Source organism: Diplotaxodon limnothrissa, linkage group LG13 (assembly GCF_057381915.1).
Source record: "Diplotaxodon limnothrissa isolate DT_005_m linkage group LG13, D_limnothrissa_male_GT1.1, whole genome shotgun sequence".
In the NCBI taxonomy this organism is placed as follows: domain Eukaryota; kingdom Metazoa; phylum Chordata; class Actinopteri; order Cichliformes; family Cichlidae; genus Diplotaxodon; species Diplotaxodon limnothrissa.
The window spans coordinates 13152453-13178196 of NC_140608.1; the positions used below are offsets into that span (position 1 = coordinate 13152453).

The 25744-nt window shown below is 39.4% G+C and overlaps 3 protein-coding genes across 3 annotated transcripts; 1 reads left to right on the forward strand and 2 right to left on the reverse strand.

Moving 5' to 3' along the window:
* Window positions 1–178: 178 nt before the first annotated feature.
* On the reverse strand, window positions 179–4059 carry LOC146619960 (NFU1 iron-sulfur cluster scaffold homolog, mitochondrial). Its single transcript, XM_085369252.1, has 8 exons — window positions 3980–4059; window positions 3457–3557; window positions 3232–3367; window positions 2314–2380; window positions 2118–2229; window positions 1970–2033; window positions 1572–1746; window positions 179–723 (listed from the first exon to the last, which is right to left on the reverse strand). Exons 1-8 carry the CDS (start codon window positions 4042–4044, stop codon window positions 628–630), a joined length of 816 nt encoding a protein of 271 aa, XP_085225378.1. The 5' UTR covers window positions 4045–4059; the 3' UTR covers window positions 179–627.
* A 1947-nt stretch (window positions 4060–6006) lies between these two features.
* On the forward strand, window positions 6007–12396 carry LOC146619961 (transmembrane protein 150A). Its single transcript, XM_085369593.1, has 7 exons — window positions 6007–6071; window positions 6720–6767; window positions 6860–6925; window positions 7018–7085; window positions 7176–7306; window positions 9095–9272; window positions 12203–12396. Exons 1-7 carry the CDS (start codon window positions 6007–6009, stop codon window positions 12394–12396), a joined length of 750 nt encoding a protein of 249 aa, XP_085225719.1.
* Window positions 12397–13560: 1164 nt separating this feature from the next.
* On the reverse strand, window positions 13561–23979 carry eif4e1c (eukaryotic translation initiation factor 4E family member 1c). The gene is made up of 7 exons (XM_085369255.1): window positions 23932–23979; window positions 22484–22569; window positions 15329–15424; window positions 15058–15121; window positions 14828–14941; window positions 14565–14704; window positions 13561–14447 (listed from the first exon to the last, which is right to left on the reverse strand). The coding sequence occupies exons 1-7, from the start codon at window positions 23947–23949 to the stop codon at window positions 14333–14335; spliced, it is 633 nt and encodes a 210-aa protein (XP_085225381.1). The 5' UTR covers window positions 23950–23979; the 3' UTR covers window positions 13561–14332.
* Between the last annotated feature and the right edge of the window lie 1765 nt (window positions 23980–25744).

Sequence of the window (25744 nt, forward strand, 5' to 3'; positions counted from 1 at the left end):
TCCCCCATGTTGCATTAAAAATTTTTCTTTGATGCATGTGTGGACAATGTTATACAAAAGCTTCCTTTCCTGAGTAGCTTTTTTTTCTAGGACATAACACCAGCGAATTAAAGGTCACAATAAACATCAGATTTCAAATAGTGAACTTTAATGTAATGAAGTTATTACATTAGACCACATAAATTCAGGATACATATAAACTGTTATCCTACCTCAGTTCAATTAATAATTGTAGCCTCAGTATCTTGCATTTCATTTACAGATTACCGTACTGGTAGATTCTTTGTCATTCGGTATGTGGTGGTGGTGGATCATTTTCTCAAAAGGTCCCTCTAAACAGTCTTAACCGATGCCACGCACGTTCAAATATCTCCAACTTTCAAAATATACAGTATTTATAATAAATAAAAACACACCACTTACAGTGTTCTGCTTATACAGAAAAACATGACTGAACCTTCTGTAAACAGACATGCAGTTAATGACCTCTACCTGGCAACTGGGTGAATACAGTATGTACAGAACTCTTAACAGTATACAGTATAGTAGGTAATTTTCTGTTCCTCAGTATTGTGATTTAGAACAGTAATATGTGGAAATACTACAGTGCTGTGTATATAACAAAGTCTATGAGTGGGTCGGCCGGGGAACTTTCTCATCTTGCAATTTGCGCTCCACTTCTGAGAAAACCTTTGCACTGATTTTATCCACTTCATCTTCCACCTGGAAAAAAGGGAGAATGTACAAATTACTTTTATATAAAAGTGATATTTTTATTTTCTTCTTTTAAAACCAAGCTAACCGAGCTTGCAACTGAGCTTTGGAAAACCCATCAGCTGTAAAATGAATGCTTCCTGCTTCTTGCCACCTTGTATGGCAAGAATAGCTCTGAAGGTGTAGTGCAAATGTGTGTATGTAAAAGTAACATCCACATGGACCCAGGGTTTCCCTAAAATATTTCCTAATCACAATTCCTCCACTAGCTTGCCTTCTTCATATTGATATAGTGCATCCTGGTGGTATCAAGCCTGACATAAAGGAAAACATAATTCATCAAACCACGCCATGATCCTCTCTTGGTTCCATGATTGATTTCTGATCTTCACGTGTCCTCTGTAGGCAAATGCAAGTCTGTGGATACTGTACACAGCCCACATGCAACAAGCTGCATTACCCCCTTCTTTAATACCCAGCATTAACATTTCAGTATTTATGCGCCAGTAGCTTTCAATGGGGAACAAAAAAATTAACGTTTAAAATAATGAAACCAGCAAAGGCTAAAATATTTTTCTACTTTTGAAAGAAAAATTGGATAGGAGTAATAAACAAAACAGCTCATTTGTAAAGGGACGCACTAACAATCATTTTGAACAAATGAATAATACAAAACCACTCTAGAAGAGTCCAAGACTAAAAATATGAAGCAGAAATGATCTTAATAAGTCCACTTTAAAGTGACTGCAGAATTTTCTGTATGTGATGACTTATTTATCCAAACAAGAGTTTCTCAAACTTGATATCAGAAGAGTTTACACAAAAACTTATCCCAGAACGGCTCTATAGATTATCACCTGTTCCACTTTGTCCACTTCAGGGATGTAAAACTGCATCATGTTCTGGATCCCATTTTTCAGTGTGACAGTAGAACTGGGACAACCTGTGCAGGAACCAACCAGCTTCAGCTTGACTACTCCGTTCTCAAAACCCTTAAAGATGACATCACCTCCATCCTCCTGCACTGTAGGTCTTGTGATTAAGAGCGACCGTATCAATTGGTACAGAACAGGACAGAGAAACAGTGAGATTAAGACCGTTATCTCAGCACAACTATCTCTTAGAACACTAACAACATCTTTTTTTGTGAACGTGAGTGAAGCAATAAGGTATTATGTTACCGTGCCATAAATACTTTCTGAAGCGCAACTGTGGTTTACTTAAGCAGCTCTCAACAGTACTGAGAAATCGCTACCTGATTCTGGTGTCCAGAAGCTCCTTTATCATACAAACAATATCATCATCATCTTCAGAATGACCTACAGTAAAGAGAAATGTAAAACGTGAAAATATTTACACGATTTCAAGTCAAAAAGTTGCATGTTTTCACACTGTACACTCACTGCTTTCATGGTGCACTGCTCCCGTTGTTATCGGCTCACCACTCTCAAAGAACTTAGCAATGGCCTCCAGAGCATGACGCTTAATGTCCGTCCACTCAACATCCTCGTCCGTCTGATAGGAAAACAAACATCTCATGTATTATATGATTAGACTATAACTACAAAGACAAACTGTAAGAGGACATTAAATACTTACTTTAGTGACAGTAATGAAGTCGGGGCCAAAGAACACACTCTGTACTCCTTCAATTTCAAAGAGGTCTCTGAGAGAAACACATTATCATGTTCAGTAAGAAATAAAAAAAACATATCATGAAACAATGAAGTCCTTTTGGTCTGTTTTGTGATTACAAATCAGACTCAGGATACTAAAAGTATCAGCAAAGAAAAAAAAACATCCTGACAATGTGCAAAGGAAACCGATGTGTCTCTCCTCAGGAATCCACTGAGGACCAAAATGTTATTTTCAGGGTGTACATCTGTCACATCAGCTATACGTATTATTCAGCCAAGCAACCCCATCATGATCAGAACTGAAGACACCTCTATTTGTTTATAGAGAATGGTAAAAAAGAAAGAGAAAGAAAATAGCCAGTGAGTGACAAACTGCTTAAAGCTCACAGGAAGGCTACACAGGCTCAAACCTGCCCCCCAGGAAACTGAGGCTACGATTTGCATGAGCTCAGCAAAACTGGACAATAGTAAATAGTAATAAAATTGATCTGTTGAGTCTTGATTTCTGTGACATTCAGATGGTAGGGTCATTAACTAGTATAAACAACATGAAACCATGGATCCATCCTGCCTTATATTAATGGTTCAGGTTGTTCAAGGTATAATTTTGTGGGGGATATTCTCTTGAAACACTCCTGAGTTCCAACTGGGAATAATTTAAATACCACAGCTCACCTGAGTCTTGTGCTAAGCATGTCCATCCCTTTATGACTACAGGGATGATTCAAGGAAGCCAACAAGGTCTAACCTAGTATTAGCACAGTGTACCTTATGAAGTGAGCATACAGTATATTCTTCTTGTTTTAGTGCTAGCCCTGTTACACGTGCCTCCCAAGGCTTCAAATGTGTTTGAAGTGCAACACTAAGTCTGACACACAACCTGGCTAAAGAAGAACATCCAGTCGAGCTTGGAGAAGGAAAGTCAAGCGTTCCACTTCCTAGGACGGGTTTACCGGGAAGAAACTTCAGGCTTCTGGGGTTCGGTGTATCTTGAGTCTGGATGGACAGGTGTCTTACTGTAAGACATTACATAACCATCAGCTCAGGCATAACATAATGCAGTGAACGTATGTAAGGTTTTCAAACTTCTAAAAGAGTTTCTCACTTGGGAATTGTGTGGCTCCTATCCCGAGGTGAGGCTGGACTCTTCTGAAGCTCTGAGTCGTGGACAGTGAGTGGTATGAACATCTGGTCGGCTGTGGAAACCTTGAAGCACAAAGAACACATTACACCTTATATCCCCTCAACTCATTCATTTATTGAGGCAGGATATAAACGGGTGGCGTTGTTATGCATGGAATAACCTTCTCACTAACAATGAAGTTTTACTATGCTAACTAGCTAGCGGCCGTGTGCCAGCTACCACGTGATTTTCACAGTGAAAACGACTAAACTAACTAACACTAGACTAAACTACTTTCTTCCACAGCTCCAACCACACCTAGGCGGATGAGTTAGCCTGGAGACAAAGCTTTGTGCCATTTGTTTTGCTTGCTAGCTATGTAGCAGGCTAAAAGCTAATTTCTGTCTCAAATGCAGAGACGCGTCGCAATACTGGTTTATGCTTTACACAGACTCATCATATAGGTATTACAGTACGGTGGATCAACGCTGGTGATAGTTCAAACCTAAAGTGAGCCGTATTTCTTGTCCGTAAAAGCTGCTGAAGACCCCATCTCATGCGCGCCGCCATTTTGTTTGTTTAGAAAATGAGGACCCCACGCGGCAGACAGCCAGACAGCACGTTGAGCTGCCACGTCTTTTTTGGCACCTCCACAATAAGTATAACGCCCTAGAACTTCTCTTTCGGCCTCCCCAAACCCCGATCCTCTCCTGAAAGAGTATTGCGTTACCTCACCGTGTAACAGAGTTGAAACAACGTTACTAAGAACAAAGAATGCGCCATAAATTAAAAGAAAACTTTTCTCCGAAGAGACGAGTGATCATTTCTCCTTTGAGGATTTACATTATTCCGAAATATAAAAGAAATATCTGACACTGATTTATCATTTGCCCTGTGATCAAGTGTTGTGGATTTATTAGATCATCCATGTGTAATGCTTCAGGGAGGCTAACCAATGACTTTCAAAAGTTTAAAAACGAAACATGATTGGTTGCTTTTTCCTAAACCAGTAGGTGAAGAAAGGACTTAGATCATTAAATTATTTTCACTCCAGTGATCCACAACAAAATATATTGATAATCAAATATAAATATAAGTGTTGGATTTACAATTTAAATGCATTCTAAAAGAGCAGCCTGTAATTCAGTTGTTGAGTAAATATATACTGTATTGTGCAAAAGTCTTGAGTCACCGCTCATTTTATCATTTGTTAGGAAAACAGGAAACAGGTGCAGCAATTTACTGAAACTTGTGCAAAGACGTAGAAACACAGTAAAGGAGACAAAAGGTAGTTTGTACCATTCTAACTAGCTTGAAAATCAATATTTGCTATGATTACCTTTATTTTCCAACACAGCCTGAAGACTCTCAGCCTACTTTCTTGTCACCTCTTTAAGCAGCCTTCATGAATAGTTGCCTAGAATTCTTGTAGCACATTTAAAGCTCTTCGTGTTTGTGTGTGTTTTTCCTGTTAGGCTATGCTTTTACTGTGTGTGTTTGGGATCATTGTCATGCTGACACGTGGTATTGCACAGTGGATCAAAATCTGATGGTATTTCTCTGTTTTGACAGGTTTTCTGACACCACTGGGTGAAATTTAGCTACAAACCATTACAGGGGACCCACTGTGTTTAACAGACGGCTGTAGACGCTCACTGCTGTACCTCGTTCCTGACCTCTTCCCTACATATTGATGATGATTTCAAACAAAAAGTTGGATTCATCAGTCCATAAGACCTTTTGCCACTTTCTTGTATAATTTGGCACATCTCAGCCTTTTCCCAGTGTTTGGGTTGTTCAAGATTTTTGCACAGTATTTTATGTGGGGAATGTAGAAAACAAATATTGGATATTTTCCTCCAAAATGTAGTAGAGAATAAATGTTATGTAGTATAAAAGAGACTACAGCACAGACACACACACATGTACAGTACAAGTACCTGAAATTCATATTTATTGAAATGACTGTACAGGGTGCACGTAGCCACCTACCTGACAGGAAAGACAAGACACGGGGCTTAAAGCATTCCAAGCTTGTCTAATCTAATAATCCTACCAGCCATTCATTGGAAAATTCTCATAAATTCAAATCTGTGCACAACTCCAAACATTTACTGTTTGAGTTGATCTTTAATACGTGTCAAACAGAGCAGTAGCTGGCAAGGACTATAGAAGGGAGACCGTCGACAAAACAAATAATGTGACAAGAAGACCAACCCTGTGTTTCATAATATTTGTTGTAACACAGCAAGGTGGTGCCCTGAAGGAGTGGCAGAGACAGTCTGATTTAAAAGGGAGGTAGTCCTCCGGATGGAGGAAGACTAAACTACCAACAGCAGTGCAAACGTCTGCTCCAAGGACTTGAAGTTAGGATTTTTTTGGGGGGTTTTCTGTTCTAGTACTGATTGTATATAATGCTGACTGCATGAGGCTTCTATAAACCCCCCAAAGAGGCTTGACATTGAGTATTTTTAAGACAACTGGACCTCTGGAATCCGTCTCTTTGCTGCTTGTCGTCATCATCATCCAGACATGGGGTTGTGGATTATTTTCCCCATCTGTCTTTCCCTGGTGTCCTTCATTGGAACGTGGAGTGTGTAAGTTTACTACAGATTCACTGTTTGTTTTTTGACATTTACACTGTCATAAAGCTGTGGGAACGTTTTTAAACATGTCATTTTTACTCAGTCATAACAATGTTCTTTCTATGTGAAACTAGTAAACAGAGTTTATTCATATCTGAATGTTTTTCCCGATAACGTCACACCACGTACTTGATAGTCAAGCTTAGTACATGAACTGCGTTTTCCTGGCACTTTCAGAAATCAGTGGGATTTCTGCAATGCTGATAACATTTGGCCATGAAGAGGAAGTAAAGAAAATGGCATCATATTATTTCCGCTGCTTTTCACAATCTTTTATTGTACTGTTTTATCTGCACATCGTCTGTGGAAACAGTCGTCGACGTCAGAGCAGCTTCTAAATGTAAAGGCACATCAGAACTCACCTGCTTTGGAGTTTGAAAATATGTGAGCCGGCTTGTTCTGTTTGCAGGGTGTGAACTGTGTCTGTCACTAAGTTCATAAAAGAAAATCTTGTTGAACAAACGACTTTAACGACTGAGTCACACCAAACTGAAAACGTGCTTGGCGTTGATGCTCACATGCTGTGACACTTCCTTGGAAGCATTTCTGGTTTGATGTTTGCAGATTCTTAACAGTTTTTCTTTTGTTTTATATTTCCAGATACGGGCTAGCCTTCTCCAACAATCATGTGTGCGCCCTCACTGACTGGTGACTTTTTAAATCATCCTCATTTTGTTTTAAATATGACCCAGTGTTTATTTAATAATGCAGCCTCTAAAATGGAATTAACTTGTTCGCAGGGGTAACGGCAACTACTGCAGGGCTAATCATACTGATGCTGGATGCTGCTGGGTTCCTACAATAAGGTAAAAGAAGACTAAATGCACCCGTTCATTTTTCTTCTTCCTTGGAATGAAATCTTGAGACAGAATGAAACAAACTAAATATGTTATTTCAGCTCAAGTGGAACATATCCGCCAGAAAATTCACTTTTTACAGCCACAATCAACGCCGGATCCTTCATGTGTGAGTTTACCTGTTAAATGCCTAAACCATTATACACACATATACATGTATGAGGGATGTGTGTCACACCAACTGCGATCTCTTCTTTAGTTTTCCTGTTCTGCATATTCCACCATGCCCATATAATGGAGAGGCACTCAAGTCAGTCCATGCTGAGTAAATTTGCACTGGTCTTCGGTGTGATTGCAGCCATGGGGGCATTCGCAGCCGGAAACTGCAACGTAAGTGCCGAACGTCATACTGCAGCGGTGTTTCTGCAGGGTTACATTGTTTCAGATCTAAATGAGAATTTCTGTTTGCGCTTGTGCTAAAACAGCAAATAAAGGCGGGTATCTTGTAGCTTTAGGCCATCTATAATGAGAGCCCAAGCACACTAAAGTGCCATTTATGCTTGGGTTATAGTGTTTTTTAGTGTGTTAAAGGGCAAATATGACACTCTGCTACGTGATCTGTAGTGTTGTACTGCACTTACATGTAGTGACAAAACGATTCTAGAAAAATCAGTTAGTGAAGCAGGAATGAAAGGAAACCAGTTATAATTTAAACAAAGGGTTTAAGGACATCCAAATACTTGGAAAGTGTTTCAAATCATAAACCTGTTCGGCGACATCGTATTTTTCACTGCACACTGCCTGATAGTACTCACTCACATGCAGTGTTGGTCAAGTTACTTGAAAAAAGTAATCAGTAACTAATTACTGATTACTTCCGCAAAAAAGTAATCCCGTTACTTTACTGATTACTTATTTTCAAAAGTAATTAATTACTTAGTTACTTAGTTACTTTTTAAAAACACGATTTACAACCTGAAGAGGTGATAAAGCGATAGATCTTTCAGCCCAATTCTACTTTTTCTACATAATCCATCATACAAAATGTAATCAAATGGAAAAGTCTCTTTTTTTAACTTGTTTTATCAGTTTTAATCTTTTAACTTTATGCATCAAGCAAAAATTTAATTATATGCAACATTCTCTGACTTGAATAAATTAGTTTAACATTTAAACCTATTTTCTACACATTCCAGCACATAAAATAAAATATTTTTTGTGTTTACACTCACTCTTTCAAATAGATGCAAGTAAAACACAGCAGAAAATAAATAAAGTCAAAGACTCAGCGGTCCTGTTGCTCTATTTTCACCTGTAAAGCAGGACTAGGGTAGGCGGAGGTTTACCCTGGTGCAGGTGTGCCGCGGTCAGTTGAAGAATCCGCGAGTTTCTCTGTGAATTTCAAATTCAAATTCAAATTCAAATTCAAATTTTATTTGTCACGTACACAGTCATACACAGTACGATATGTAGTGAAATGCTTGGACAACTGCTCGTGACCTAAAGAAAACAAAAAAGGAAAAGGCTATGAATAAGATAGGAAATAAATATGCAAAATTAAAAAGGGTAAATTTAACTAGGAAGGAATAGAATATAAATTAAGGTTAAAAATGAAATAACTGTACAACACAAATTAGAATGAAGGGTAAATTTAACTGGGAAGAATAAGATAAAGATAAATATATAAATTAAAGTTGAAAATAAAGTCCCATTAAGTCGTTGCGCACTCGGTGCTTGCTTGGAAGTTTAGCGGTGTTTTTTGCTGTAAAAAGAAGTTTTCTTCCCACCCACGATGGACGCTAATGTTTTTGTCACTTTTTATGGAATCAAACTCAAAGTAAGGTCAGTACTTCCACGCTTTAAACGCTGCACGCTCATACTCTCTCCCACAATCGATATGTGATCCATTGTTGTCACCAACACAGCTGTCGTGAGACATTCTCGCAAAAAATCACAGTTTTAGTAACGCAGTAACGCAGCGTTCCTACGGGAAAGTAACTGTAATCTAATTACCGTTTTTGCAATAGTAATCCCTTACTTTACTCATTACTTGAAAAAAGTAATCAGATTACAGTTACTGCCCATCTCTGCTCACATGCCAACACCTTTCGCAATCTTAGTCTTGATTTAAACAGCCTGCTATTATTCGCTGGATTTGATGGTGAATGTCCTCCACAGCCGTTTCACGTGTCACTCCTCCACTACCTCGGGGCTGCCATCAGTTTCATGTGCGCGTGCTTCTACACGGCCATTCTCACCGTGCTGACAGGGAAGTGCGCCCTATCTGGATATGAAAAGGTTCTCTACCCACTGCGAATCATCTCCACTGTGATTCAAGTAATTGTGACCGTCATCTGTATCCTTTCACAAATCATGGAGCCAACTTTATTTTTTATTTTTATTGTTGTTGTTTCTTAAGCCATACCCATCGACCTTGTGGCTGGTTAAGCACGCAGGTTAATAGTAAACTTTTGATGGGTTAATTTGGTGTTCCTTTAAACAAGGGATTTCAGCAGCTAGCTCTAGAACTAATGCATGAGTTATAACACACTGGGACATATTTGGATCCGGTCAGCTCCTGTGTTTACCAAGTGGGACCGGCCACAGAAGTCCACATGACAGAAGCAGATACACATTAATGACCTTTTTTAGTGAATTATTAACCATAGCTTTCCTTTCCTTTTCCTTCTAGCTTTACATTTGTCCTCAACCTTGTAGATCTATGGGATCAGATGCACAGCAATGAAACATTAGACACCTCATTTAGCATTTAGCAGAGATTCGGTGATTGAGGTGGCTGTAGAGCAGGTCATCAACTGATTGGAAGGTTAGTGGTTCGATCCCTGGCTGCTCTAGCCTGCATGTCAATTACCCTTGGGCAAGATACTAAGCAAAAGCTGCCCTCTGATGCATCCATGGGAGTATGAATGTGTGTGAATGTTAGCTACAAGGCATTTAAGCATAGGAAAAAGGTGTTTGTGTGAATGGGTGAATGAGGCATGTTGCATGAAGCTCTTTGAGTACAGAAGAGCACTATTTAACATCAGGAATACAGAATCTATTGACTGTGCAGAGTAGCAGAGTTTTTCTTTCCTCACTTTTATAACTTACTTTTATGGGTTTCTTGTATATTTTTACGTATGGTTAGTTGCTGATATCAGTCTGCAGTGATTGGGGAAGTTATTCTTTCTTTTTTTATGTGACAACATTCATGAGGTTTACAATAAAACGGATTGCTGTGCTGTGTGTGTGTATGAGAACTAGAGCAGGGCGATATGGCCAAAAATATTTATCACGATATATATTTGAAAATTTGCGATAACGATATAACCGACGATATAATTGATGCGAGACAAAATACAACTCCACAACATTACTAGCGCAAAAAGACAACCTTCCATTTATTTTCACTTAAACAAGAAGCTGGTTTTTATGTACATTAAAGCTTTATAAAAATGTAACAGTGCAAATGCAAATTCCTTGCTGAAAGTTTAACCAAAAGGCATTTCCAGTAGAAATGGGCTGACATATCCTGAGCATAACCATGTATAATATCCACTGAAGTTAAAAAGAGGTGCTTTGCAACATTAAACTGCAGTGTGCAGTACGTATTTTTCGCACCATAAGGTGCACGGTGTGTTGTTTTTGTATGTATACCGAGCTTCTTACTAGCTGCACGCACACACTGATCTCTGCTCCGCTTCCACTTTATTTCTTATTCTTTTCCATTTCCTCTGGAGCTTCTTGCTCGCGAGTGAATTACACACATTGCAGCGACACAGTGCCATCTAGTGGCTGATACAAACATAGGTCAACATGCTACACACGGGATTATAAGGCACATTAAGCGAAACAAAGCAGTCAGATAAATCAAACTTTATTAAACTCATTCTTCTTGCTTCCTCCACTTCTGTACCATTGATTCATTAATGTTGAATTCTCTGGCAGCTGCTCTATTCCCATGTTGTTGCAGTATATTAATGACTAACCTTGTATTGTGGATGGATTATCTCAGTTGTTCTCCTGACTGAAGTTTGGTCCGTTTACAGTATCCTGCCATGCGATTGCATTTGTCTCTAACCATGAAGAACCTTCACGTTAACTTTTATAAGTGGAAAAGTGTTAGTGTTCGTCCTCCAGCTTCACTGTTTATGTTATGCTAACATAGCTGTGTCGCTAGCGATTACGTAGCACATCATTATATACCAGCTAGCCCAACTTCAGTAACCCTACAAACGTCACTGCTGTTTAGTTTCCTGTCTTCATTTATGTTGGAAGTGATAGCAGAGCTGTACGTTTGATTTTTTTCAGAAATCTCTCCGTCAGAACATGCAATATCATGCTTAGGTAACTAGCGAAACTAGCGAGCTAACTTCCGCTAGCTTCCTGCTAACTTCTAACTCCGTTAAATGTAATAACTTTTGTTTTCATGGATGCCTGGAAGTTAAACTTTATAGTTACACCTGGTAAAGCAGCAATGCTGATCGTTTTATTAAAGATGAAAGAATTTAGACAGTTTTTAACTCTAAGTGATGCTGCAGTGTTGTTTGACCTGAAGCATACGGAGTTTAGGACCCAGATTACTCCCAGATTTAAGAGCATCTTAGTCCGACAAATATGACAATGACAACGGCCGCTTGCATGTTCTGCAAAAAAAATGTGCTTTGTTGTGTATCTGACGGACAAACACCAAACCAGTTCCACATCACTGAAGTTGCACCATTTTTACAAACCAATTCTGGTTCATCTGTTTCACTCAACAATCGGCCATGTGCGTATGAAAACAAAGGCACTGCGCATGCGCGTTTTACTCCCATTCTATCGCGATATTTCATTTTCCTATCGTTGCCTAACATTATACCGGTATTACCGTGAACGGTATAATATGGCCCAGCCCTAATGAGAACAATAGCCAAAGACGAATGGTTACTGAATGTAACTTCAGTTCTATGAGTAAAGGTCAAACGTGTCTCATTGGTTGCAAAGGGTGGCTAGATTGTTGAGCAGATTTGTTGTGGTTGCCATGACTATGTGCTAACTCTGCCCCTGATGTATGCACACAGTAGTCAGGTGTGGGAGAACTCCAGGAAGAGCTGGCCCATGCAGCTGATTCATGCTCATCCAATAAGAGTGTATTTAATCCCAAATTAGCCCACATTAATGATAGAAACACAGTTTCGCCTCATATAGCTATGTTCTTTTGTCAAAGAAATGTGTAAGCTCTATGTCCTCCATAGTTTTAACCATCAGTAGACCAGTGAAACACCCTTAACCCAGAACCTTCAGATACTGTCTTGTTCGCTCAGAGCGAGTACTTCTACATCCATCTGTCTGCTGTCTTTGAGTGGATGCTGAGTATGAACCTGGAGCTGTTTGAGCTCAGCTACGCCGTGGAATTTTTCTTCTTCTCGTCCTATATGCTCTCGAATCTGTTGAACAAACAAGATGAGGTAAAGCCTTTGATTATGACGATGTCCTGATATAAGGCTGCCAGGATCCAGCTGAACAATGCAGAAAGTGAGGATGCTGCAAGAAGGACATCTGTTACTACAGTGGCTGGATCGTGGCTGAAGGACCAATAGTGTTTTGTTTTTTCCTTTTCTTGGATGGATTGGATTGGATGGTCTTCTTTACTAATTTTTTTCCATATTTATTGAACCAAACGAACAAACATACCAGCTGGATTGTATCTCACGCAGATGCCCCATCTACAGAACAGCTTATTTTTGTTGTGCAATCATTTTTGTAATGAAAAATTTGTAAAAAATAAATAAATAAATAAAAAAAAACCGCTCACAGATCAAGTTTTGTGTTAGGTAACAGCTCTTCCATAACCCTTTGGGATGTATTACTTTCACACAAGGAAGTCATGCCACTGTGCTGATAAACATATCTGCGTTTGGAGCTAAAAGGGTGGAGGACTTTTATTTATGTATCTGTAGATTCTGCTCGCAAAAAAGAAAGCCAACAACTTGAATCCAGCTGTGACAAAAACACAGCATTACTTCATACATTTCTCCTCTGTGTGAAACTGAAAAATAACTTCCTCAGAATATACTGCTGCTACATTTTTTTTGTGGTAGTTTCCATCATTTTCAACAAATCTGCAAAGCTTGTGAGTTTTTGGTCACTTTTAATTTTTCCTCATGAGTATGACATTAGCCCAAGCTGCTTCTCACTATAGCACTTACTAAAAAGTCAGATTTTTGTTCCCAGGAGTTGGTAAATACCACAAATGGTAGTCAAAACGGAATTTTAAAAATCAGCTTAGTGTTTAAGAAAGCAAGTTTGCCAACTTTAAAAACCTCAAAACAAAACAACACGCTTCTGGTTTTAATGCAAAGCACTTAAACTTTACTTGAAAGAAGGTAATATACATCCTGGAATTACAGATAATAAAGATACATTATGAGCAAAATCATTTCACAATGAATATCATCTTTCTTTTGCAACAACCAAGAGAGGAGTGCGACATTATCTACAGTTTTTGTTAGGAAGAAAACAGTGAAAAGCACACCTAATTCTGTCGGCATCTTTACTGTATGGTACACTGTAAAAAATGTCATCTATATGCAGTAGTCCACATTATTAACCTTAATAACAAAAAAAGAAAAAAAAAAAAGAACAATTTGAAAAAACACGAGCTTCATGGTTGTCTTTCAACTAAGTAACTGCAATGCATACATTATAAATAAATGTAAAGGGAAGAGAAAAAAAGTTGAGGGGAAAAAACAAAGCAAAACCTACAAGCAATATCCCATAATTCCAGCATGGCTGAAACAACAAGTGGCCTTAATCCAAACCCTACACTTTGGAGTGTGACCACAGCTTTTACAAACCTTTAAGATACTGTAGATTATTTAAGCTGGTGCGTCTGAAAGCCCGGCTCATGCTCAACACTTGTGGATAAATCAAGTTAAAATTGCCCTTAAAATTTGTTCTGTATGAGGACGAGTTGCCTGCCTTCTTTTTCCTGTGAGGTGAGAAACACTTTTTGTAAAGAGTGAGAACTCAGCATGAGAGAAACACAAGGCCCTATAGTTAAGTCTTTCTTTTTTAATTAAACAACTCAAGCCATTAAGTATTGGAAAAAAAAGCTTGTTCTCAGCTAAGCTAGGAGAGGTCACTGATATTAATCACAGAAGTCTTCAACTCTAAAAGTAAATCATCGTGTGTTCTCTTACTCGTCGTACAACATCTCAAGCCCGATACCCTTCCTCCCCGTTTTTTCTTTTTCTTTAAACAACCGCTCCGCTGGCATCTTGAATTGGGAGAAGCTCCAGCTGTACACGCTATGAACACCTCTCTTAGCAATAAAAGGAAAGGACACTACAGTAGTTGACAACTCAAAAATTAATGTGATGATGCAGATCGGCAATTGTTTAAATCTACAGCAAATTGAAATGAGGAGCTTTTTCAAACGGAGTACATGTTCTTGGTGGTGGAGCCGCTCTTACTGGACGTGTCGTCGTGCGACTGGTAGCCAATCATGGCTTTCATGGGGAGGTTGAGACGCTCTTTGTAAAGTTGCCTGTGAAGAGATGAGATGGAAGCAGTGTGAAGACTCAAGCAAGCTCAGTGTTGCCATCTAGTGGTCCACTGTAGCTCCTACTTGCGTATTATGAGTAATGTGACTTTAAAGGCTCACCCTATCGTCATGATGGCGTCCCTGTTTTGGCAGTTGCTCGTCCAGATGGATATTTTGTCACCTTTAGGTCTGACGTTGACCACAGCTCCGCAGACGTCTTCACTTGCCTCATCAAATGACTCACCGACTAAACACAACAGCTGCAAAAAGCACAAAAAAAGTCAAACTATACATATATACATTTATATTTAAATCACAACCATCAGGGGAAACATCCAATGGATACGACTCTACTGAGTGGTTTCAGAAAACAGCCGTCTTACCGTTTCCATCCAGTAGCGATCGAGGTCATTGTGCCTCTGTTGTTTGTTGAGAGTCATCAGCCATCGACCCCCCAGCTTGTTCCTGTCGTCCTCCCACATGGGCTTGATCCCATCCTGACGCACAATATGAAGCAGCTATTAAACCCTATCCATGTCTTTAGACTCTGCTGCAACTGAGATTAAGGGAAAATGTGTAAACATTTAACATAAAAAAAAAAAAAGAGCCTTACCTTGAATAAGCAGTAATCGCAGCCAAAGCCGAGTTTACTTGGCTGCTGTATGTGGTTGTATAATCTGGTAGAAAGATGAAAAAGTAGATTCCCAACATGAGTGTGTCGAATTGTAGAATTTCAGAAGCTTTTATCAGAACAATGGTCATTAAACAACAATCAGTAAAGTGAAACATGCTGATCCTGATTGACATTACCATTAAGGGACATGTTGTGCACATTAATAATAAACCATCAATAACTCAGACTGACTTCAGCAGAGAAAACTTACGCCCAAAAATCTTCCACTGTGTCAAATTTAGAAATGAGACGCAAGTTCTCTGTCCAGCTTTTGCTCTTGTCATTTTTGAAATACCACAGGGCCCATCTAAAAAACAAACAAACAATAAAATAAAAATGCATCATTCATAGAATTCAGTATTCATAGACCAAGAGGTAAAGAGCGTAATTACACTGACTGTTTGAAAATCTCTCAAAACCATGTCGGAAAATGCAGATTGCTGAACATGCATAAACTGAAAATAAAAGAAAGTGCATGACTTTGCCCCAAATTGTGATTGAGCAAACCTCGTGAGTGTGAGGGGAAAACTCCCTGCTTGTTGACTTCTCCATCTTTGTGGGGATCAGAAATCAGAATTGTCATCACTTACAAATGTATCAACCTGGACATATTTCCAGTCTGTCGCAGAGCCAACACAGTACGAGCTTTTCCGATGTCAGAAGGTAAGTGGGGTAATGCCTGGGTCATACTTGGATGGGAGACAGCCGATGGGAATACCAGGTGCTGAGAGCCCAAATCCGGCCATACCAGCCTGAGTAAGTCTGTCTCTCTCTTGTTTTTCTACAGTTACATTTTTGTATTTTAGCCTGTTTTGTGTCAGAAATTAAGTGATTTCTCTGTAGAAAGACATTGGGCAGCATGGTACGTGATTTTGAAACCACTATACAGCGCTGCAGTCCACACACCTTGTGCTTTCCTTTAGTGACTTTGGACCTTTTTTCACTTTGCCAATCTTTGCTAATAGTAAAGTGCAGGGTTCTTGGAAAACACTATTTAGGGTTCCTACTTAACAGCAGCTGGGCTCAGTATAGGGTATTTGGTACTTTACATTTTCTTTTTTTTTAAATAAAACCATTATTGTTAGCAATCAATTCTTCAGTACAAGCATATTCAATGTTTTGTATCTCTTTTAATTTAATAACAGCTCAATGCTGTACCATCACTGTTAAAATCAAAAACAAGGACTCAAAGTCTATTTTATGTTACAACTGCGTGAAACGTTTACCCTAACAGCAGACGTACACGCTGTTTCACAGAAGAACACAACAGCTAGTAACAAAAGCATGAATGTCAATGCAAAAAACAAGAGAAAGCCAGCCATCAACCGCACTACAAATGCACTCTTTGTTTACAGTGGCTGCTGTAATTCTTTTATGCATTACCAAGGGGCAGTGGGTGGGAGGCTAGCAGGCAGGGTTCAGGGCAGTGAGAGGACATCAGCTGAACCGTTTGCCCCCCCTCCACTTACAACTGTAACAAACCCACCCATGTGCCATAGACACAAATGAAGCAAATGGACCGAACAGAGCTAAAAGAGAGGATGAAAGTATATTTGTTTAATGCGAACATCACACTGCACATACTGACACCAGACTGCTCACAGCCGTGATTCTTCTGGTGAACCCAGAACAGTCACAAGCCAAGACTACATGCCTAGTAATGGCATATAAACAAATATGCCAGACAGCAAGTCAAGCCAGCTCTGTTCTTCACATGTACTTTAAAATCTCACGAGAGATAAAATGATCATTTCAGGCCAATGCAGCCAAACGAAACAGCAAACCTGAAGAGGACTGATTAATTTACTACTGTGACATCACCCTCTGACACAGACAGTAATATGTGATTTGTTCAGCTGTGAACTAATCAGCGTGCTCCAGTCCCCACAGTTTTCTGAATGTGTGTAAAGTAAATAAGAATGAGCCGCAGCAGAGCTAGAGAAACACTGTCATCTGAATTTTTAATAGTTCAGCTGCCAAACACAGACGAGTTGTTGTGTTTCTGACTTTAAAAAAAACACGGTCGTGATTTTAAAAATAAAAAGAGTCCATGGGCAGACAGGCATAAACTATCCACTTCACTTTCAGCTCCAGTAAACTGTATACTAAACAATTTTCCAAAGCAGAAGCTGAATGCGTTCTTCCTACTTCCCAGCAGCTGCTGGTTTCGCTTAATGACGGTGCCATATGAAAATGGTGCTGCATGACTTTGAAACTTGAAAGTGATCATCTTATGTAACAGCTGAGTAACGGATCTGCGCAGTCTGTTCAAATCCATCTCTGGACTCACCTTCAGACCGCAGCAAGATCCAAACTCTTTCCAAAAGCAAGAGAAAACCTTCATAAGCAATTATTATATTTAAATCTATGAAAGCAGATATTAAAGGGAATCTCTTAAGGATGGTAATAAAGTATCAGGGAATAATTCAATTAGATGGCACAGATATAAAACACCAAGTATGATGCACTGTTATCAGTAAAACTATCCATCATTATTCCACCTTGAACAGATGTCAAAGGGGATTTGTCTGCTAATTATTCATTTAGTATTAATTAGTGACTCTGTGTGATTCACTGTTAAAACTAATCTGTATTTACTTACACTGAACCTCTGTGCAACCCTCACATTATTCATTTAAAAAAAACAAAAAAAACAAGTTATTTTAGCCCCTCTCAATTTAGCAGCAGTAAATATTTATGACAGACAAAAGCAAAAATCTGCAAGTACAATGAGACATGCTGTAGATTTTAAAAAAAAAAAAAAAAAAAAAAAAGGGGATAAGAACTTGTCTTCCTTTACCTAAAAACTCCGACCTCACTCTGAGAGCGCCAACCACTGATGCTAAAACTGACATAACAAAGCAGCTCAATCATTTATTAAGAAACCAATCACACCTTCGGCCGGTGAGACAGTTAAAACACATCTGTGATGAATATTTAACCACAAATTCCAAATAACTCAACAGTCCTCTACTTCCTTACAGTGAAGCCAGAGAGAAGTGACAACACCTAGCCCTCAAAATGAGAAGTCTGCAATCAAAACTGTCAAAATGGAAAACAAACCCCCCACGTCAATATGTTTAAATAAAACCAGGGTGAAAGCAGCAGAGATGGACAGCCTTGACCTCTGAGGCTGAGCTGAACAAGCAGAATGACCTAGAAGTGACTTGCCAGGAGAACCATCCAGCATTTCCAAACCGACTGTACAATGCTCCTGAATAGCTCGTCGCCACTGCAGAACTATGATAACATTTCTAAAAGGACAATAGAAAAAACAACAACTGCAATTCTAACACAGAGGAAAAAACAAAACACATGACTCCTCAATCTGCTCTTCTGATTTTAAACCTTAAAATAAGAAAACAAACAGAAAGTGCAAATATGAACCTGATGAAAATAAACTGAACATTTATCCTTACTATGATGCTCAAGCTGTAACTGCTTGAAAACACGTTTGCTGTGCACTCATCCATAATTTTCCCAAGTGACTAGATGGGTAATTTGAATATCCTGTTTACGCTGTCAAAATAAGTGCTGTGGTGAGTTTCTAATTTCACTTTCATCCAAGAGACCAGAGGGACAAAAAGAAAAATCAATCAGCACATGACTGTAAGTATGTTTGTGATGCCAAAGACCAAAAGTCAAAGTACAGCTCCCATCCTAAAACTAGATGATGAAATGCCAGTTTCAACTCAATGTAAAATAACACTTTTCACATGGTGATAAATACACAACTAACCTTATTCCTAAAGGAAAACTTCTTCACTGATTTCATAATGAAACAGCTGTTTTGTCTCTATAGAGAAAGGTTATTGATCCTAAGCGATTAAGTACATTTAGCCCCACCATCTCTGTATGTTTTCAATGAGCTCAGTTTCTGTATTTGTGTGTAAATAATGATGAAAAAAAGAAGTCCCTCTTCCCTCTGAAAACGGTCACAAAGGTGATATTTGAAAGGGTGTTAAAAAATCAGTAGGCGTGAAATGTTCAATGGTGTTGACACCTTTCTGGATGGGGTGAAATTTGGCACCCTGGTAAGCCTGAAGAGATTCTATTATAATCCAAATCAACCCCAACGAGTTTCGTCTGTGCCTCAAACTATTTAATTAACATGACAAAACCAACCTTAAAAATTGTTTCAGATGAGAGTCCAGTCCCGGGCCCTATTTCAGGAAGCCGGTTTAGTGCAAAGTCTGACTAAGTATACCCTGAGTTAACGAAAACTCTGGTTTTTCGGTTTCACAAAGCGAGTTCAGCTGAAGCCTGAGTGAGTCACTATGACGACACACTCCGTGAAGCTAACCTGCCCCCTAGCAGGTTTACTACAACTAACCCTGACTGTCCCCGCCTCTTTGTCGGAAACCTGACAGTAGGAAGTGTTAGACATGGCGTGTCCCTTCCTTGAAGAGCCAGTAGATCTTGAAGCCCAAATACTCCGCAGAGCTCTCCGCCGGGAGAGAGTGATCAGAGCGCGTATGGACATTTTATCATTTCCTGATGATTTCCTGTGCGAACGTTACCGTTTCTCAGCACAATCAATAAGTTATTTGGATAACATCCTCAGGCCATATATTACGCATGTGACACATCGCGGACATGCGCTCAGTCCATTACATATTCTTTGTACCGCACTCCGTTTCTTTGCAAACGGGAGCTTTCTGTACAATATTGGTGACGCTGAGCACGTTTCCAAGGCTACCGTCTGTCGGGCAGTCAGGAATGTTACAGTTGCACTGAAACGTCTCCTGCACTCGTTTGTGGTGTTCCCTGGTCATAGACCCACAAGATTTATCAAAGAGGGATGCCACAAAATTGCAGGTAGCAGGATGACCAAAACTTAATTTATGATGTGGTGATGCTTGGACTACTACATAAATTTTACATTTATTTTCACGGTTCCCAGGCGTGATTGGCTGTACAGATGGCACTCACATTCCAATCATTGCTCCTTCAGTAAATGAAGGAGACTATGTGAACAGGAAGTCTTTCCACAGCATTAATGTGCAGGTACATAGTTCCCTGTAGCATTTCAAACTAACAAATTATTTCATTATAGTAATGGATGCTAATTTGTGTTCTCTGCACTGTGAAGATCACATGTGATGCTGCCAACATTATCACAAATGTGGAAGCCAAGTGGCCAGGCTCTGTCCATGACTCACAAATATTCCGTGAATGTACACTGCGCACAAAATTTGGACATGGTGAGTTGAAAATACTTTAAAATATATAAAGACCAATTGCTACAGGGACATTTGAACTGAAGTGTATCCTTCTGTCTTAGGAGAGTTCACTGGCTACTTGCTTGGTGATAGGGGGTATCCATGTTTACCCTATTTGCTTACCCCTTACCCTGACCCTGAACCGGGCCCACAGCAGCGATATAATCTGGCTAATTGCAGGACAAGAGCCAGAATTGAAATGACTATCGGAATGCTTAAGGCCCGGTTCCAGTGCCTGCAAAGACTCAGGGTCACCCCAGAAAGGGCATGTGACATTATTGTGGCATGTGTGATTCTTCACAACATTGCCACAATTAGAGGAGAACACTGTCCTTCTGAACCAAACATCAGCAGTGATCCAAACCATGAACATCCTGACCCTCCCACGGACATACAAGATGGAAGCGCAGTCAGAGACACCATATGTCACAATCATTTCTTTTGACCCATCACCTCAACATGTTGAAAGAAGAATAAACAGATTTTCTGTTCAACTGGCTTTATTGGTCGCCTGTATTTCCTGTACACAAAGTATTAAAAGATGTAAACCTCATAAAGTGTCTCTGTTGCTTCCTCCTCTGTAACAGCTGTCAATGTTTCTTCATTATTTTCCTGCAGTAAAGAAATAAACAACATTGCTGTTCTACTGTAAACTCATATAATCTGTGGAGTATTACTCACAACTGCATGTTGGTCTGGCTCAACAGGAGGCTGCACCAGATGCAGTACACCACCACCATCAACTGATAGAATATGAGGTTTATACAGGTCACTTATAACTTACAAGGGACCAAATGGCAATTAAACATATAGCACTCAGCTTACACTTCATTGTCATTATGCTCTCAAAGACAACCAAGACTGAGGGAAGGCAAAATCAGTAGGAAAATAACTTCACTACAAAATAATCCATTATGGTAAAGAGTTTATCAAATGAATGAGCAGCACTGCAAAGGTGACTGTGAAGAAAGGATGTATGCACATCATGTATTATTTTGAATTTACCCCCTATGTAGGCACTTGTGTCTTGCGGGGTTATTGACTCAGAGGATGTCCCCACAGAGATGCCTTCAGCCACAGGCCAACTGCTCAGCCTCTGTGAGTGGTGGTGGTGGAGGACCCCCACCTGTTTTTCGGGCCTCCGCTTTTTTTCTGTTGGCTATAACGGGTCACATTTGAGCATACAGAGTAAGCAAATATGTACTTGTAATGTGCTCAGATAATTTCAATAAGTGCTTACAGAAAGAAAATTAATGTAGCCTCTAACTGCAATCGATTTACATCGGACAAACAGACCAAGCACTATGGCTCATAATACAATTACACCTTACCTGTTTGGACTATATTTTTATATTTCATTTTTACTTGCTGCCAGGAACGTTTGGGGCCTGTTGGGTTGCACCTGCGCTCACATCACATCACAACATAAAATGTATAAAATAACAAATAAAATAACATATGATAAAATAACGTGTTAAATGGGTGGAAATCCCTAGATCAATGTTTAAATTAACACTCACGCATTGACTCTGTCGGCTATGTTTTGCCATGCATGCTCCCTTTCTTTTGCAGCTGAGGCTGTGTTACCTTTTTTTCTGCAAAATTTGCATGTTATCGGCATATGCTGCCATCAGAATTTCGGCCTCAAGCGCTGTAAGATACATTGACCGCGCCTTCTTTCCCTCCGTCTCCATGGTGACTCGCTTACTCTGTGCTCCGCTTATCAGGGCTTTATGTATCCTCGTGCGCGCGCTTCACTTGGGGTTAAAGCAACTCCGTGTTGATTGAACTAATTGTTATCAGCCTTTCTGAAACCGAATATTCCGAGTTGGACAGTTCGGGGTTACTCAACCCTGAGTATCGTTTTTCACTCTAAGTTTTCTAAACCGGCTTCCTGAAATAGGGCCCCGGTCTCTGAATCAACGAGACGGGTGTGTTTGATCTCACCACCACACCCACCTCTTAAGGCACAGTTTGGCTTTTCTAAATGAAACCTCCCCTGTATCTAATTTTAGAAATGCTTACACCAGCCATTTCTGATTGTTTGGCCAGAGGATTTGCTGGTTGTTGCAAGAAGACTGCAGAGTATGGAAGCACAAGCAGCTTTCATCCAAATCAAACTCAGAACCTGGTTTGACTCTCACCTGTTTTGCAAAGGGTGTTTGATATACTGCTCAGGATTCGCAACAACCTGACCGTCAGTCTGTTGATCTTCAGTTTCAGTTGTTTTCTGAGGAGACATGCACACAAACACATCACAAAGTCAACCACACAAGTCCACTGATCACAAATGGCAAAGAAATTTGGGGTAGTTGGGTCAGATTTATATCATAATATTGCTAAAGTCCTGCCTTTACTTCAAAGTCAAAGTTAGTTCAATATCACAAATTTCAACAAAGTTAACGATAAAAACTTAATGGAATGGTCATTGCCATATACAGTTAAGGGCTTTTGTCGGGGGTAATCACACACTTAATTTCATAGTGTGTACAGTATCATAACATCACAAAGCACTGCAAGCTTTTTGTCATCATCATCATCATTATTATTACTACTACTACTACTACTACTGAGTTTCTAACAGAAGCTAATACATACTTTTACAATTTAGGGAATAATTCCAACCTTTCAAAAAAAGAAAAATAAGACAGTAAAAACATAAATTACTTAGACTGATTCACAAACTCCCAGCATAATCTAAAACATACCAATTTAATCCCTAAATCGGGGCTACTTAAAGCCCCTAATAAGAATAGTGTAACTATGTAGTCCAATGTGTGTATGTATGTATATATATATATATATATATATATATATATATATATATATAAATAACAAAAAGCTTACATGATCTATAAAATGCAATATTATTACAGTATAGCTTGCATTTAAAGTGATCTACAGAAACGTAACAAAGGTATGACCTTAAGCCCCTCTGTTTTAGGGGGCCTTAATGGGGCCTTGTCCCATTATCCAGTTCACAGCTGGGCTCTGCCTTATACTCTTGCATTTTTATAAAGATTCACTTAGCAACATCAGAGTCCACCTCAACTACATTTTTAAGGATTAGACGCAGGAGCTGATGGAAAACAGTCAGCAGGGGGTATATACAAAGAAAATCAATAAGCTAACTTTACAGATAACAGTTACTAGCATTAGTTTTAGCAGATGAGCTAGGCTAGCTGCAGGCTAGATATACACGTGTCCAGACTTTCTAAAAATGCACCAATAATATATCACCACGGGTGTTTAAAGGTAATGGCATTTCATTAAAATTGTCGTAAGATATCGACTGTAATACCCGACTAGATTAAAACAATGCGTTGACTGGAGTTTGAATGAACGACGTGCAGTCAGTCACTCCCTCCCTGCCCAACAAAGTCAGGCAGTGCCTCATACATCCCCACTGCTGAGCATGCTAGCGCTAATCCACGCCAACATCTGTCAACTCAAACGCGTTAATTTGGCCTAAACGCCAGTTCGGTTTCACAGAAGCAAAGTTATGCGATGTATGTAGTAGGTGAATTGGAGATTTATCCGGTCTTCACGTGCATATTAGTCGATTTTTTGTGCTATCTCTTGTCTCTCTTACCGGCTCCGATGTCGCCATCTTGACTGTAGAAGTGATCTGCCCGTTCGGCGCTCCTGCGTCACTCCAACAGCTCGCTCTGCTACGGAAGCCGCCTCAGTCCTGTTCGAGCTGAATGACCTGAATCCGGGGAGTCGTCGCAGGAGAAAGGGCACAGGGGTTACACCCACTACCACTGAGTGGCTGCTTCTGAGGACAATAATTTAGATAAACCAATGTGAATAAACCTCCAACTAATCCGGTTGTTCAGTCTGACGTCACTAGCCGTGTCTGGGTCTAAACTCCGCTGCAGGTCCATATATCAAACGATCACTGTGGCATTACTGAGAGTTGAAAAACTGTCTAAAGTCTTTCATCTTTAATAAAATGATCAGCGTTCTGCTCTACCAGGTGTAACAATTGAGTTTAACATCCAGGCATCCATGAAAACGGAATTTATGACATTTAACGGAGTTAGAAGTTAGCAGGGAGTTAGCTCGCTAGCTTCTATCTAAATACAATATAGCATGTCCTGACTGCGGGGTTTTGGAAACAAATTAAAACATACAGCTTTCTTATCACTTCCAGCATAAATGAAGACAGAAAACTAAACAGCAGTGACGTTTGTAGGGTTACTGAAGTTTGGCTAGCTGGTATATAATGATGTGCTACGTGACCGCTAGCGACATAGCTATGTTAGCATAATATAAACAAGCTAACTTTTTTTCCACTCGATAAAAGTTAACGTGAGTTTTCTCGGTGGTCAGAAACAAATGTAATCGCATGGCAGGATGCTGTAAAAGGACCAAACTTCAGCCAGGAGAACAACTGAGATAATCCATCCACAATACGAGGTTAGTCATTCATATACTGCTGCATGGGCTGGGCTGTAGTTACATCCTAAGGTTTTAAAAACTGAGCTTAAATAAATGATTAGCGGTAATAAAAGCCGAGGGAGGTCAACAGGGATCACTGACTGTTTTAGGAGCTTTTTGAGATCAAATAGAAGAAAATACATAGCATTAAACATGTTAACAACATAAAAGCCATATTAAACGCAGACTACTTTAGACCCGGAAGTAGGATTCGTCGCGTCATCACTGAACAACCGGATAGTATTCATGCAGGTATATTCAAAACGGTTAAAAATATCTATCTCTGCTTTGAGTATTTTATTTTGTGGTGATTTAAAAATTGTAATACCATCTACAATAGTTTCCAGAGTTGATTTCAGGTTAATTTTTATTGCTTAAAATATTTAGTTTGTATTAATGTTACTACTAGTGTAGTACTTGATATGAAAAATATTTCTCATGTGAATGCCTAAACCAGCTTAAGATTAAAACCATTTAACCTTTAGGAAGCCAAAGTCCTAATAAATATATGGCTTCCCATGATTATTGTACTGGGACATTTGGCCAAATTGAAATGGACTAAAATGAAAGACATTTTGTGTGTTTGTATTCTTTTTAGTAAGTATGTAAGTAAGTTTTAATAAATAAATCCTCTCCCGTAAATTTATTTCCCATACATAACCATAAAGTGGTGTCTAATAGAATAAGACAACATTAAAGCAAATAGGTTTCAGGGATTAAAGATTTGTAAAATTTATCTCGTTCTGTCTTGTGTAATTAAATTACACACATGTTAAGGACACATTTGTGTGTCTGTATTTTTTCTTTGGCAAACTACCCTCAGCCTCCCCCCTCCCACGCCTCTACTGAAACTATTATTCATGAGCCCAAAGAGAGGTTAATTTAATTACAGTTAACTGTTCATGCTGACCGGGGGAGTTTTCCCCACTTTCCCAGCTTCCATAGAGGCGAGAATGCAGTGA